Source organism: Mustelus asterias, chromosome 7 (genome assembly GCF_964213995.1).
Source record: "Mustelus asterias chromosome 7, sMusAst1.hap1.1, whole genome shotgun sequence".
Classification (NCBI taxonomy): domain Eukaryota; kingdom Metazoa; phylum Chordata; class Chondrichthyes; order Carcharhiniformes; family Triakidae; genus Mustelus; species Mustelus asterias.
The window spans coordinates 139,040,405-139,057,705 of NC_135807.1; the positions used below are offsets into that span (position 1 = coordinate 139,040,405).

A 17,301-nucleotide genomic window follows, 5' to 3' on the forward strand; every position below is an offset into this window, starting at 1 on the left:
TATGTTCATTTGAAACGTCTTGTAACATTTTACGACTTTAAAGGTGCAGTATAAATATAATTTGATGGTGTTGGTCTACAGGAAAATAAAAAGCAATTATTTTAATTCCAATATAACTAGGCATTATTGGCTCTATTTTACTGTGTGAATGACAGTGAGGCTGTCAGCATTTGCTGTCAATGCACTGTTGAGAGGTCTAGTAATTTTGGGAACATGCGCACAGCAGCCCATAAAACGGACACTGCCATGCCCCTACTCTGTGCTGTTTCAGGGGCTTTGCGTTTGCACACACTAAACTCTAGTTTTAAAAAAGGAAGAACAGGCACTGGTGAGAATCTGGGCTGACTATCCACGAACAAAGAAGCATTTTCATCACAACATTTTAAGGCTGGTGCTTCCAGGCAGACCGAGTCTCCAGTGGCTGTTCACAAACACTTAATGAGGACATCAGCATGGATTTTAACTTGATGGATGATTTTGAATGACATTTTTTTTAAAAAGTGATTCTGAGCAATTTTAACTGACTTTTGAAAACAAAACTGTAAGAAGGATTTTAAAAAACAATTCTGAACAAATTTATCCAACTCTTTAAAAAATAATAGCAAAATTAACTTTTCAAAATGCTTCTGAGCAAATTTAGACTTTATTTTTTGAGGCACCGACTTTCTGTACATGAGTCTACTATGACTGATACTGCAGCAGCTTAGTTTTGACAGATTCTATGGGCGTGGTTTATATTCACTGCACCACACGCTGTGTCTCTTTGTCCATTCAATGCTGCAGGGCCACCCTGTGGGAATACTCCTTCCTTGCAAATGAAATTCTCGCCCCCATCACTACGTTAAGTAAGTTCATACCTTAATTCGATGTCAGCGGCAAGTAGCATTGCTTTGCGGCTAACTGTAAAGTCAGGAACATTAATTTAAGCAGCGCATAGTTAGGAAAGATGGTCACAGGCAGTAGTCTTTGATGCAAGAGTCTCTCTATATAAAAACTGTGAACTAACTCAGGCAACTGCTTTAGATGTTCTGAAAATACAGAATAAGGAAAACAAATTAAGGTCAAATCAAGTGGGGAACAGAGGGTGCTGGATCTTTGACAGAGGAACCATCTGTATACAACACCATGGTTTTCTTGCAACAGAGCAATTTATTGCAAACATTTTTAAAAAGCACTTCAATATAAAATGTGATATTGCTTTTGAATACTGATAGATTGCTTTCCACCCTTGCCCAGTAAGCTGTCTTGACAATCTGTGGCTGCTTTCCTTAGGTTGTTGACTCCTAACATCAAGCAAACCAAAGCAATTAATTTATTCATTGTCGGATTCAGAGTGCGTACAAGTTTGAAGCCCGATCTCTGAAGTTTCAATCTAATGGAAGGCTGAAAAGACAGCCTTCCTTTGTACAGAATTGTGGACTTTATAACAGACAATTCTCAGACTGGAACTGATTCACATGACAAATTCCAAAATAGCTTACAAGCTATTTTACCTCTGCAACTGAAGGTGGGCTGAGGTATGTTTTCACCCTTTAACCTGTTAACAATATATCTCAAAAACTTACTGGCAGATTTACTGACGAAACCTGATATACAGATAGAATCATAGAATTGTACAGCGCAGAAGGAGGCCATTCGGCCCATTGAGTCTGCACCAATCACAATCCCACCCAGGCCCTATCCCCATAACCCCATGCATTTACCCTAGCCAGTCTCCCTGACACTAAGGAACAATTTAGCACGGCCAATCCACCTATCCCACACATCTTTGGACATAGGGTATGGTCCAAAGAAGAACTGATGAGTTTTTGCCACAGATGTGGATCAGAATCCTGGAATTTTTTTAAAGGATTCATGAAGATGGGGAGATATAGGAAGTTGACTTTTTTCTTAATATTGTTGGTTGTCTCAGTTCCTGTGGTGGCATTTGCACAGCTATCAAAATGGGAACAGAATTTTTGGAGCAGGTTGTTGGATGTGTATTTGCCTAAAGCCTGCTCAGTGAGATGGAAATTCTTAATAAAAAGATTTATTTTTTCAGCATCGCAGTGGGTAGTGTCCCTCGCTGCACGTTCTGGTTCCACTTCAGGACTTGATGGCCAAGGAAGGTCCGTTCATAATGTGGCCCAACAGATTGATTATCAGCCTGTAAATGCTTCCAAAATGCCTGATGGTAGGCAGTAAGAGACACACTGCAAAAGACAATGGCAAACCACTGCAGTACTTTGCCCAACATGATCATGAACCAATCAATCCAATGAAAGTCCCCGGTCACCAATGCCTTCTTTGGGGATGGGACCTGAGGGAGGAGTTACATAGCATCAACCAAGTAAGGGCAAACTTTATGAAAGAGATTAGTAACTGCAATAATGTTGAGTTAACATAGCAGGCAGAGATATGCGCTGTCCTCTTTACCCGCTGAAAGGTGTATTTGTGACATTGGGTTAAAAAAGTACAGATTAGTTTTCCAAAATTTTGCATGGAAAACAACCTACAGATGGGAGGGATGTAGCAAAAGGTATATCTTGTGAGGGGCAGCGCGGTAGCACAGTGGTTAGCACTGCTGCTTCACAGCTCCAGGGACCTGGGTTCGATTCCCGGCTTGGGTCACTGTCTGTGTGGAGTTTGCACATTCTCCTCGTGTCTGCGTGGGTTTCCTCCAGGTGCTCCGGTTTCCTCCCACAGTCCAAAGATGTGCGGGTTAGGTTGATTGGCCAGGCTAAAATTGCCCCTTAGTGTCCTGGGTTGCGTAGATTAGAGGGATTAGTGGGTAAAATATGTAGGGATATGGGGGTAGGGCCTGGGTGGGATTGTGGTCGGTGCAGACTCGATGGGCCGAATGGCCTCTTTCTGTACTGCAGGGTTTCTATGAAACAATCTAAAAAATATTTTTCTGACAATATAAAGAGTTAGCCTCTGATTTTTCCCCAGTCCAAATTGCACCCATTCAGGAAGATCTCATGCTGCATGATCAGTAAAAGATAAATCAAGATGGCCAGAACATCTTCCAATCCAAATCTTAACATCCTCAGCAACTTGTACTGACATAGGGCCTTTAATTTAGTGAAACATCCCAAGGTGCTTCAAAGGAGTGTTATCAAACAAAACATAACACCAAGTTACATAGGAAAATAAATAGGGCAGGTAATCAAAAGCTTGGACAATGAGGTAGGTTTTAAGGAACATCTTAAAGAGGAGGAGAAAGTTAGAAAGGCCAAAAGAGGGAGGGAATTCCAAAGCTGAGCGCCAAGTAACTGAAGGCACAGCTGCAAATGCTTTCACATAAAGTGTTTAGTTCAGAATTCGTTTATTAGCTCTGATATTTGATTGGTTAGTTGTACAGGTTTTGAATGTTGATTTAATAACTGGATTACAAGCGCAGTGTGATAAGATAGTACGATGCCTGATGTGTGAAACCAAGAAATTCAATGTGACAGGCAAGAGGTGTACACTAAAATGTAATTATATCTTGAGGCTTTAATAGATTGAGAGTTCAAGCATTGAAGTGTCTAAAAGTGCAATGACTTGAAAATGCACAAAGTCAGTCGCTTGTTAATAGAGAGCACAAAATCTTCCATGCATGACACAAGCAGAAAAATGGACTAAAAGGCTGCCCCTATAACAAGACCTCAGGAGAAGCCAACCTTTCCAGAGGCAGAGGGGGGGGTAAAGAGGCACCACAGCTGATCAGACAGGAGCTCTCAAACAATGATTGTGCTTCTATAGTGGTATCACACAAAGAGCTTAAAAACATTTCAATATAGACTCACAATCAAGTGATTTGAGTTAAAATGCATTCAGAAAAGGATAATCTTTTCATTGTGTGTATGCTGATTCGTCCAACTCTCACTAAAACAAAACATCAATTCTTAGCAGCGAAACATTGTTAAAATGGAGGTGTGCACTCATACACAGACTACAAGCATTAGGCAGAATGCACATTTCTTTGCAGAATGGGGAGGAAAGAATCAAGGATTAAGTGCAGAGGCTGCCAAGAGTACATAATAGTGAACCCAAGTGTCATGTCTGGCAAAGAGTGACAGAAACCAAGGAAATATCATCATAGAAGATCATTTAGTGAACAGTATATAATACAGAATAATGGACCTGCTCAACCATAGAAACTGAAGTCCGTGTAACAGGTTTACTGCAAGTTAAAAATCTCTTTCTTAATTAACAGATTTATTCTAAACTTAAAATTAAGCAACAGTTTTTGCTGACTCTGTTCTATTCACATGAACCTCCCAGACCAAACTAAACATCAAAGATTAAATGGCCTTTTGAAAAAGTGTTCCTCATTCATCCCCTCGCCATTGGTATGGAGAATGTCCAACTGCATGCAGTGAAATCAGAAGTTAAACTCTAGATTAAACTTGGATATTAAATGCCTTGAAGCTGTGAAATTATTTTGTTTACTGCACTGTGAAATATATTGCTAAGCAAAATCCATTATCCCACATCTATCTCCTGTCACAAGCCATAAAGTGATATTTTCTATGCACGCTTTTCCTTTTATAAATGTACTACTACATACCCACGGCAGTGTGTACAAAAAGGGATTACAAATCATAGATATGCTGAAGAAGCAAAGGATTTTTGTGCAGATACCTGGGGCAGAATGGAAGAACCCCGGGGGGGGGAGAGAGAGAGAGGCAATAAGGGCTGCCCCTACAGGAGGTCATCCCTCCCCTGAACTTTACAAGGACGCCCCTTCCCCTCTTGTCGGCCTGTCTGACCTATCACTGTTCTGGGACTCCAGCGAAAATCCTCCTCCTGTGCTCTCAACTGCAGATGGAGAAGAGCATTGCTGTGATGATGCAACCCCGTTTGACCCCAGTTTGCACACTTGGGTCTGTGGTGCTTGTTGGTGAAGATCACGGCTCGCATGTCATCGTGGAGCAGGTGAGGAATGGTGACAAATTTCTGCGGGCAGTCCTCACGGTTGACAGAGTCGAAGATCTTTGTGAGATCGAAGCAGGCCATGTACAGAGGTTGATACTGCTCCCTGCACTTTTCCTGGATTTGTTGCATGATGAAGATCATGTCCATTGTGCCTCTTGTTGGGCAGAAGCCGCACTGAGTCTCAGGAAGGAGCTCTTCAGCCACTGGGAGGAGGTGGGTGAGGAGGATTCTCGCAATCACCTTTCCCATGGCGGAGAGTAGGGAAATCCCTCTGTAATCTCCGCAGTTGGACCTGTCTCTTTTCTTGAAGATGGTCACAATGAAGGTGTCTCTGAGATCTCCTGGCATGCTCTCTTCCTTCCAGACAAGGGTGATGAGGTTATGGATTCTTATCAAGAGTGTCTCTCTGCTGCATTTTAATACTTCAGGGTGATTCTATCTGCGCCGGAGGCCTTGTCGTTTTTCAGCTGTTGGTGGCTTTTTCGATCTCATGATGAGCTGGTGGCAAGTAGCGAGTTGCAGGATGGTGTTGAAGGCACTTGCATCGAAGGCTGTGTCTTGGATGAGGAGGGCAGACCCAACAATACAATCATTACATTTTGTCCAAGTTGTTTAATACAATATAGAGATATTATATAAAATCCTCACCTTCATGGTTTAACTATTACCTATTTTTAAACAATGACTGATTTGAGTTCAGTTTTGCTTATATTAGACAACAATCATAACTCCTCGAGCCAGCAACAAATTGCATTCTATTATATAACTACCTCTAACCCAAGTAATTAAAAATGTTGTTAGAGTTACCTCAGGTCCAAGTCCAGTAATGAATGCCATTTCATGGATTGTAAAATTAGCCCATCATTCTAGTGTTCACAATTTTAAGATCCTTGGTCTCTCAGTATTTGAGGAACAGGTCATAAAGTGACTAGGTCAGGAAGGGGAAGCAGCACTGACCAAGGATGGGTGTTGGAAGTTGGAAAGACAGGCTACCAAGCTACTACCAACCCACAGGGAGGGCTAGTTGAGAATGAGAAACAGACACCCAAAGACATTCCGGGAGGAAGGGTTGGGAGTAACAGTGACAGGTGGGAAATTGACCACTCAAGTGCGGAGGAAATGGTTGAGAGCAGGGTGCAGAAATTATTGCGTTTGAATTGAGTTACTAATAGAAAACACTGAACAAAACTGAAGTCAACCATTAAGAAAAATTGTCTCTCGAGGTTTGGCTGTTGAATGTGTGCAGCCGGCTGGAAAACCTGCACAGAAAGGCTGAGAATAAAACTGCAAAGAGGTGAGAAACATTACATAGAAAAGTGAATCGGAAGAAATTATTCAGGTAAAAATGCAAATGGTTAACGTTCAAAAACACTAAAATTCTCACCTGTTTACTCACCTCTGTTGGCAGGAATTTAAAACACCTTTAACTATATTCAACTCCTAGTACATCCCTGTGTAACCTAGTGGCCAAAACATAGAGCTAAAGCAGCTCTTCAAGTAATCATACAAACGCTACAGCGCAGAATGAGACTGCTCGGCCTATCGAGTTTGCACCAACTCTCTGACACAGCATCTTACCCTGGCCCACCCCCGCCCTAACCCCGTAACCCCATGCATTTAACCCACTATTCCCACTAACACTAGGGACACTAAGGGGCAATTTAACATGGCCAATCCACCTAACCTCTTTGGCATCATAGTCCATCAAATTAGTGGAAAAACCCTGTTAAAAATACAATGGGGACAGGAGTCACTAGTAATGGACAGAATTAATATAGAAAAAGTCATAGAATTTCTCAGAATGCAGATCTGTTTCTGGGAAAGGGAGAGTTTGATCTGAAGCTTCCTACCACACAGAGTCATGTTTTAAATTGAAAAAAAGAGGCCAGATTTGTGAGGGAGCATCTTTAATAGAGTTGTATCTGAGGCAGCTTAGCCAATGATGATCAATGGTGAGATTCCTGAGCTGCATCAATGAGTCCTTTATAATCTTATGTCTGTTAATGACACTTACACTCTGTACTTCGCTGCAGGATACTGCTGTGCCTCTAAGTCCTTCAGTCACTTTAGAAAGATCACAGACATGCAGGTAAACGTTGCCATGTGCACAGCGTCAGGGATGCTGAAGTCTACTTCAACTGAGTGGTTCCCAGTACCCCACCTGCCAATCACTGGGATGTCAATGTGTTGTGTGAGATGGAGGAAGTGATGAGCAACTCTGATCTCCTGACTCACAAAGACTTGAAAACCCCACCAAGAAAGTGTTTAAAACCACGTCAGCTATTCTGGGAGCAGCAGCTTGTATCAACCCACTAGACAGATGTACAGAATCGTGGGACACATGCAACATTTTTTAGAAAAGCCAAGAGCAGTGGTTTCTGGCTTCAATCTCCCTCAAAGTCAATGGACACGAAGCAGAGATGATGCAGCAACCTACTCCATTAGTCCAAGATGAGGGATGACTGAATTACGATTACGGCCATGAGTCACAGACCATGGGACTGATCACGTTAACCCACCCATTAGGATCTGTTCCAATCGCTCATTTCTCCACTAAGCTTATCAAAAGGCTATTGAGTGGACAGCCAATCCAGACCTCCCAATACAAGTGTTTTTGGTCACACAGCAGTAGCAATATTAGCCAGGACATTGGGAAGAAGTCTCCAATCATGCTGTGGAACCTTTACATCCACTTCAGGACAGACAGGGCCTCACTTTGTTGTCACATCACTTCTAATGATGCAGCAGTCCCTCAGTACTACACTGCAAGTGTCCACCAGAAGGAACAAATCAAGCAAAATCCTATCCTGGTGCCACCCAGACAGGGTACATCTTTCTCAGACTGGCCGCTCCAGAGCAGAAGTGTCCCTAACTTTTGTCTTCATGGTTCTCTTGGGTATACTCTATGGATCTCAAGGCCCCAGTAACATGCATAGACCTTGAGTTACTAACATTAACAGATCCTGAATCTTGGTGCTTTGATTGAATAGCAAGAGCTGAACCAGCCCTCTCCAAACCTCAGCTTCATAAAATCTGCCCTAACAGAAAGTAACACTCAAGAGTTTCCAAGATTTCGGTTGGGGTCGCAATTTGAGAAATCCTGTCCTACTGCGTCAAAACTTCTGTCATCATCACGGACATGTGTTGAAAGAACACAAAGAAATATCTACATGAAAGAGCAGGGTGCCAAATGTTAAAAATGTTGCCAGGGACCTGTTGATTAGGTCCTATACCCAAATGGTATCTGTATAATTCTACTGCCTTTAGTTACAACCTCTACAGAGATTTACTTCCTATTTGCAGGGATCTGTTCTTTTTTGTATTCACTGGATCTGGGTATCCTTAATAAGACCAAAACTGTGCTCAAGAAGGTGGTGGTGAGCTGCTTTCTTGAATAAACTGAGTGGCTTTCTAGAAAATGTTAGCGGGCAGTTAATAATCAACCACATTGCAAAGGGTCTGGAGTCACAGACAGGCTAGACCAGAAAAAAAATGACAGACTTACACTAGTGAACTAGATGGGTTTTTAATAACAATCCATGGTTGCCATTACTGATGCTAGCTTTTTATTCCAGATTTATTTAATTAATTGGGATGGTAGGATTTGACTCATTTCCCTGGATTGTTTTTACAGGTCTCTGGGTTGCCAATTCAGCAACAAAACTACTCTGTCACTGTTTCGCTAAGTACTCCTGACTCCTGAGGGGGAAGCACTTGCTGCAGAGGAATCTACTTGTAATCGCATATTGTAAAAGACATCCTGTGAATGGTCTTCTTCAGCCACTACTCTGTACTCCTGGCTCCTACTGATTGATAGCCAAATGTAAAATTAGATTGTTGGGGATGTGGGAGTAAACATGACTGCTCTTTCAAAGAACCAGCATGGACACCATAGCCAGGGGGGTTTGTGCAAGTGTCTAGGTACCACAGCAAGAAGTCATTCAGCCCATCACGGGAATTAACTTTACTTCCTTTCGCTTTCCCCTGCAAATTTCCCCTTTTCACGTATCTACCTGGTTCCCTTTTGAAAGTTACTACTGAATCTACTTGCATCACTCATTCAGGAAGGGCACTATCATAGAATCCCCACAGTACAGATGGAGGACATTCAACCCATCAAGCCTGCACTGAACACAATCCCACCCAGGCCCCATCCCCATAACCCCACATATTTACCCTGCTAAACTCCGTGACACCAAGAGACAATTTTGCATGGCCAATCCACCTATTGGTACACCTCTGGGCTGTGGGAGGAAATTGGAAGAAACCCATGCAGACACGGGGAGAATGTGCAAACTCCACACAGACTGTCAGAAGAGGGTGGAATAGAACCTGGGTAAATGGAGCCGTGAGGCAGCAGTGTTAACCACAGTGCCGCCATGTCACCTTGAATTGGATCATAACTACGCATATGTAAAATAATTCTCAACCCCATCCCATATTTTTTGACAACTATCTTACATCTATGTCCTCTGCTTACAAACCTTCCTGCCAGTGGAAGCAGTTTCTCCCTAGTTACTTTACCAAACCACCTCAAAGTCCACTTCCTCTAGCCCCATTTTGTTGTAGTTATGAAGATCGAGAGTGGGGAAAGTACTTGCCTATTATCTTTAACTGTCCAAGTGCTGAGGCCATGGTCAACTGAAGCATACAACTGGCCCTCTACGAAAGCGACTTGTCCTTTCAATCCAACTTGGAAGTGATCTGGTGACAACTGGAAGTCTATGTCCAGTTTGGTAGTGTTATCTGGTAGTTGAATGTTTACTGTCAGATCTTCATCTGTCTGCTGCCAATAATATGTCGGTTCTGTAAAATTAAAATCCAATTCCTCACCATTACTAACTGAGACAAAGCACCTCAACTCCTCCCCAACACCCCCACATCTGTTTTTTAGACCACTGCTGAGAGAAATAAAAGGTAGCAGTGTTTCATGAATATAATATTTTAAAATATCAAAGTGTCACTCTGCTGTGCAGCGCTCCATAGAAATGTTCCTGAACATTGCACACACAGATTACATGCATTTGCTCACAGCTTTTCTCCAATTACAGAGGATACTCAAGAGGATGTTGCTGAATTTTGAATTTATATGGGTTAGGTCAGCCAAAATTATGATAAAAATAAGTCCTAGAAAATAACACAGTGTATCTCTCTTCGCAACACTAGCTTTCTTCATTACTGCAACAATTGAATCTCAATCTGACCACTTGCAAACATGCAAGGAGCTTTAACACCAAGCAAGTATTTACAGGAAACATTTCGTCTTGATCTCTTTCCCAGAAGATTCTATCCATTTTAAAACTTCATTAGCAGGCATTACATATTTTGTAAAAGAAAAAGCAGATGGGTAAATTCTCATCATCTCAGCAACTTGTTCTGGAGTTAATGTAAGCAATCTACCCTGTGTTTCAGACCCGAGACATTACAGAGAAAAGATAAGCAGAGTTACCAAGAATCATATGGGGACAATCACTGGTTCAGTTGTTTCCAGTAATACAACCATATTTACACTGCCATTTATAGGAAGGGATTTGCATCAAAGAGCCAAGTGATTTGGCTACTATTTATGATTAATTATCTGTAATAGCGTTGGCAAATTACTGGATTATAACAAAATCCACACCCAAATAAATCAGAAAGCATTTACAAAATGTGTTGACTTATCTGCTTTATCAACACCTCATATGGATGGACCTATCAAATATCTAGTGAAATGCTGCGAAAGGCCATTGGTCTGAAAAGTTAACCCTTCCTTCCTCTTTCTGAGATACAAGTTGACCTGCAAAGTGCATCATTTATTTCAGCTTTTCACCATTTGCTGACCTTTTGTCAGTATTTTGTGGACTTTGATTACTGAAAACAACAGCCAAGTTTTACACTGTAAAAATAAATGCTTTTCAATTCACACATGAAATTATTATCCATTAATATATGAATGACACTCATTTAAAAAGCTGCATACATTAAGGCTATGAAGTATAGATATATTTAGAACAAACACAGCTTGTTTTCCCCTCAAAGGCCCAGTATGGGCTATCACAGTGAGTAACCCAGCTTTTGAAAGTTTGAGCCAAGGTCTGTCTTGAATTTAGTCTTGTAATAGTCATCTATGAATGGCTCCAACACTGCTGAGTTAAAGGATTGAGAGGGGAAAACAGTCAGGGACCTCATTCCAATCATTATTCAGCAACAGCTCAAGTGTGAGGCACCAAGGTGAAAAACTGAAGTCAGTGGGAATCAGGGGAAAACTCTCCACCAGTTGGAATCATGTCTAGCACAATGGAAGTTGGTTGTCAGCCCCAGGGCATTGCTGTGAGTGTTCTTCAGAGTAGTATCTAAACCCAAACATCTTCAGCTGCCTCATCAATGATCTTCTATTTGTGATATATATAAATGATTTGGAAGAAGGTGTAACTGGTGTAATCAGCAAGTTTGCGGATGACACGAAGATGGCTGGACTTGCGGATAGCGAAGAGCATTGTCGGGCAATACAGCAGGATATAGATAGGCTGGAAAATTGGGCGGAGAGGTGGCAGATGGAGTTTAATCCGGATAAATGCGAAGTGATGTATTTTGGAAGAAATAATGTAGGGAGGAGTTATACAATAAATGGCAGTCATCAGGAGTATAGAAACACAGAGGGACCTAGGTGTGCAAGTCCACAAATCCTTGAAGGTGGCAACACAGGTGGAGAAGGTGGTGAAGAAGGCATATGGTATGCTTGCCTTTATAGGACGGGGTATAGAGTATAAAAGCTGGAGTCTGATGATGCAGCTGTATAGAACGTTGGTTAGGCCACATTTGGAATACTGCGTCCAGTTCTGGTCGCCGCACTACCAGAAGGACGTGGAGGCGTTACAGAGAGTGCAGAGAAGGTTTACCAGGATGTTGCCTGGTATGGAGGGTCTTAGCTATGAGGAGAGATTGGGTAAACTGGGGTTGTTCTCCCTGGAAAGACGGAGAATGAGGGGAGATCTAATAGAGGTGTACAAGATTATGAAGGGGATAGATAGGGTGAACGGTGGGAAGCTTTTTCCCAGATCAGAAGTGACGTTCACGAGGTGTCATGGGCTCAAGGTGAGAGGGGCAAAGTATAACTCAGATATCAGAGGGACGTTTTTTACACGGAGGGTGGTGGGGGCCTGGAATGCGCTGCCAAGTAGGGTGGTGGAGGCAGGCACGCTGACATCGTTTAAGACTTACCTGGATAGTCACATGAGCAGCCTGGGAATGGAGGGATACAAACGATTGGTCTAGTTGGACCAAGGAGCGGCACAGGCTTGGAGGGCCGAAGGGCCTGTTACCTGTGCTGTACTGTTCTTTGTTCTTTATTCTCTCCTATCAGAAGGGGAGCTGCTCACTGGTACTTGTATCATGTTCAATTTCTCAGTTAATGAAGCAGCCAATGACCGAAGCAGCAAGGCCTGGACAGGAAACAGGCTTGGGCTGAAAAGGGGCAAGTAATCTTTGTAACCCGCGTGCCAGGCAATGCTCAACTGAAACAGGAGAGAATCTAACCAACCACACTTGACACTCAACAGCATTACTATGGCTAAAGACCACACCATCAGCATCCTGCAGATCACCAGTGACCAGGCTCATACATGTTGTGGCTAGAAGAGGTCAGGGTTTTGAAATTCATTCTTGGGATTTGGACTTCACTAACAAGTCTGACATTTATTACCCATCACTGGTTGCCTGAAGAAGTGCTTGAAGTCTTGAATTGTTGCAGTACCAAAGCTCCCACAGAGCTGTCGAGCAGAAGCAAAGATGACTTTGGTGCAGAGGCAAAGAAGGAAGCAGGGTTGTATCTCCAATACAAAATGGTGTGTGATTCTGGGGTAGTGACATTCACAAGTTCTTGTTGTCTTTGTCTTTCAAGCTGGTGCAGGCTGCAGGTTTAGGAGGTGTAACTGAAAGAGCCTTTGTCAGTTGCTGCAGTGCAGTAGTTCATCACTATCTAGTGACTCTGACTGACAAGTTTTAATGAACACCACCCTCCTGGCCTACACCATCCTCAGCTGAGTAACTGGCCAATAGCTTTGTATACTGGTGGCAGCTAAATAGAACATAGAACATTACAGCGCAGTACAGGCCCTTCGGCCCTCGATGTTGCACGTGACTTCAGAAAGAGGGATTCACCAGGTGAAAAAGTAGTTACTTAGGCAATCAAATGGAAACCACTCCCCAGCATGATCCAGCAGCTCCTGGAGAAAGGGTAAAAAGAAATGGATTGCCACAAGCACTAATTGCTTGATGTGCATTTCAAGGACTGTAAGTTTTACTGGTCTTAGGTTGTCAAACTGCTACTCTGTAACTGGCATTACAGGAAAGTGTCAAGGTATCTCTCTCTATAGTTCAGGAGACAAAAGCTCAAGGATTGAACAAGATACTGTCGTTATTTAACATAGAAAATTTTTCAGTCTGACCTTCAGACACAACAAATTTTACCAGAAAGGAAGTATAGCTGCCAATACAACCTTTCTTGTTAGTGCAACTCAGGAACAAAGGATGAATTGTCAATTTTCTTGGGAGCTAAGAAGGTTCCTCTCCTACACGGTTTTATTCCAATGTTGTATGTTATTCTCCTGAATATATCTGCAAAATAATTGTTTTTATAGTTTTCTCCTTCACACTGGCGAATGCAATACTTTTTGTACTTTGTCCATTCTAACAATCAAAGAACTTGCTGCTGCACAGGACAGGCTAATGTTCGTGACAATCTCTCTCAGCTCAGCAAAGCAGCTGCCCTTTGCTATTCTCTGCTGAATCTGTCTCTTATCCTTACCTAAGGGAAAACACGACAAGTCTTTCTCAAGGCATCATGGACAGTAAGCAAATACCATCATGCACTCAGAACTATCAGCTTGGCAATAATCAGAGTTCTTTCCTTTACAGCTAAGTTCTGCTCTCTTAGAATCATAGAGCAGTATAGTACAGAAGGTGGCTATTTGGCCCATCAGGTGTATACTGGCTATTTCAAAGAACAATCCAATTCGTCCCACTCTCTTGCTCCTTTCCTGTCCTTCTGAAATTTTCCTCCAAGTATTTATCCAATTTCCTTTTGAAGGCTATTACTGGATTTATCACCACCACCTTATGAGGCAGTACATTCCAAATCCTAACCACCCATCATGTAAAAACAATATTCCTTGTGTTGTGTTTGATTCTCAACAAATCCATTCTTTCCTTCCTAAAGAGCAAGTACTAGAAGTCCATACTGAGAAGGCCAAGATTCTTTAGAGGAAAACCATATGATGTGGATCAATGGCAGAAATAATTACAACTGCATCTGAAGTTATTGGCTTTAGCACATGTTCTCCAAAACTTCAATTTCTTTTTAGGGTCTGGCATTGATGTATGGCTGCCTTCAAACCAACCATTAGTGGTTTCTCCTGCAGCTCGGTCTCACAGTTTAAGCACTAATAACTATTTTTCTAACATCGTTTTTTGAAATGCCATGGTAACCTAGGATACTGATGGATGTTTGGTTATTTCTTAATCACAGGATACATTACCCATTGTGCAGATAAAGGCCCAAGAGAGAGGGAAAAGAACAAGAGCAAATTAACACAGAATGCTTTTAGAAGTCTGTTTTTCTTTTCAAGCTCCTTTTGCACCCTCCAAAAATCTTTCAAGAGGTGACAATTGTTAAAATCATTCTTGGGATGTGTCATTGCTGGCAAAACAGCATTTATTGTCCGTCCTTAATTGCTGTTGAGAAGGTGGTGGCAAGCTGTTCTTCTTGAGCTGCTGAATCCATGTGGTGTAGGTACAGCCACAGTGCTGCTAGGAAGGGACTTCCAGGATTTTGACCCAGTAACAATGAAGCAAGAATGATAGAGTTCCAAGTCAGAATGGTGTGTATCCTGCTGGGGAACTTGCAAAGGATGACTTTCCCATGTACCTGTTGGCTTTGTCCATCTTGGTGGTAAAGGTTGAAGGTTTCGAGGTACTGTCCAAAAAGCCCAGGCAAGTTACCATTGGGTACCTTGTAGGTATTGTACACTGCAGCCACTCGGCTAAATCTTACCAAAAATGGCAGTATTGTTTCCAGCAAGAAAACTGACATGCTTCTCTCCAGAGTGTGTTCCTGGTGGAGGGAGGGGATATTCAAGGTGGTGGATGGCGTTGCAATCAAGCAGGTAATTGAGATAATGCTGTAGGTGAAGTTTCCTAGAGTTTAGTGAAATTTAGAACTGGACATAAATATCTGTAAAACTGTTTAGGAAACAAAAAAAGTACATGGAGCAAGAAATATTTTATGGCACAGTGACTATAATGTAGGGAGGAGTTATACAATAAATGGCAGAGTCATCAGGAGTATAGAAACACAGAGGGACCTAGGTGTGCAAGTCCACAAATCCTTGAAGGTGGCAACACAGGTGGAGAAGGTGGTGAAGAAGGCATATGGTATGCTTGCCTTTATAGGACGGGGTATAGAGTATAAAAGCTGGAGTCTGATGATGCAGCTGTATAGAACACTGGTTAGGCCACATTTGGAGTACTGCGTCCAGTTCTGGTCGCCGCACTACCAGAAGGACGTGGAGGCGTTAGAGAGAGTGCAGAGAAGGTTTACCAGGATGTTGCCTGGTATGGAGGGTCTTAGCTATGAGGAGAGATTGGGTAAACTGGGGTTGTTCTCCCTGGAAAGACGGAGAATGAGGGGAGATCTAATAGAGGTGTATAAGATTATGAAGGGGATAGATAGGGTGAACGGTGGGAAGCTTTTTCCCAGATCAGAAGTGACGTTCACGAGGGGTCACGGGCTCAAGGTGAGAGGGGCGAAGTATAACTCAGATATTAGAGGGATGTTTTTTACACAGAGGGTGGTGGGGGCCTGGAATGCGCTGCCAAGTAGGGTGGTGGAGGCAGGCACGCTGACATCGTTTAAGACTTACCTGGATAGTCACATGAGCAGCCTGGGAATGGAGGGATACAAACGATTGGTCTAGTTGGACCAAGGAGCAGCACAGGCTTGGAGGGCCGGAGGGCCTGTTTCCTGTGCTGTACTGTTCTTTGTTCTTATAATGTACATGAGTGATAGTCATCGAGGTATACAGCACAGAAAAAGGCCATTTGGCCCATCACATTCATCCTGGTCAAAGATTAACCACCTCACTATTCTAATCCCATTTTCCAGCACTTGGCCCATAGCCTTGTATGCCTTGGCATCGCAAGAGCACATCTAAGTACTGCTTAAATGTTATGAGGGTCTCTCGCTCTCTCCACCATTTCAGGCAGAGAATTCCAAACTCCCATAAGTTTGATGAAATGATAGAAAGAGAAAAATGGAACAGAATTGATGCACTGTGCTTCAGTATGGCAAAGGGAATAAGTGTTAATTGTCTAATTTTGAAAGGCTTATAAGCTTGTTGAAAAGGCTAGATTTTTACTGAAAACAGAAGGACAATGTGCTTTTTTAAAAATGCCCTGGTAGGACCCTATTTCTTCCTTCGCCCTGGCCATACACTTGCTGCAGCAAGCCAGATGGGGACCTGCTGTCACTGCTCCAGTGGCATTTGGATGAGTGCAGGAAATCACAGAGCAATCTGGCAGCAATCCTCCATTTGATTTTGATCCCACTCCATCTGCTGTAAAGCACCTGGGACCATACTCAATATTTTTACATAACAGGGCAGCTCAGATCAACAAGTCAGTGAAACGAAAACCACCGTTAAAAAAAGGTTATGAAGGAATTTCAATCACTTCTAACCACATATCAATAACATTACGGCTGCGTTCAGTGAACACGGAGTTAATTTTCAAGAGGCGAGATATTCAAAGCATTGGCAGATGGCACATGAAGGTTAACACTGCCAAACAGTGGGGCAAACTGAATTACCCATGTGCACAAGTCAAACCACAACAGGATACAGTTTTAAATAATCTTTCTGAACTGGATAATTGAGAAAAGAGCACAGAACTTGATGTTCAACTGTTAATGTGGAAAGCCAGCAGAAGCATCCCTGCATCTTTTTAAATTCAGTTTCGCAATGTTAAATGGCTTGTACACGGACATTTTACCAGTCTATAATTTATCTTCCAGAGATGTACTTTGCACAAACTACAGTATTTGTCATTCAGTACCCCATGTCCTATGGTTCAGCTAAAATTGCAAATCCAAGAGTACAATCATATCCTGCTGATACAAAGAGTTTGAAATTTAGTCTCAAGTTCTCTTTCAACACACAAAAGAATACATCGTTCTGCTGTCAATGCCTCCTGTTATCTTGTAGTACGCATGCTTCATGCCGAGATCAGTGTAGGAAAAACTACAGTGGCAATCCGGGAAACAGAATAGCCATCAGTAATGATTTGAGCTGTTGGTGCCAGTTTGTTGATTATAGCCAATGCATTCAAGGGTCAGCACTGCTACTGGATAAGTTACTGACCTTG

General features: G+C 42.4%; 1 protein-coding gene across 1 annotated transcript in view; it reads right to left on the reverse strand.

Moving 5' to 3' along the window:
• Nucleotides 1-17,301, reverse strand: part of nudcd1 (NudC domain containing 1) — a 107,260-nt gene that overhangs the window by 35,893 nt on the left and 54,066 nt on the right. Inside the window, exon 6 of the mRNA XM_078216902.1 lies at nucleotides 9,504-9,708. Coding sequence (XP_078073028.1) covers nucleotides 9,504-9,708 — 205 coding nt within the window. The remainder of the gene's footprint in view (nucleotides 1-9,503; nucleotides 9,709-17,301) is intronic.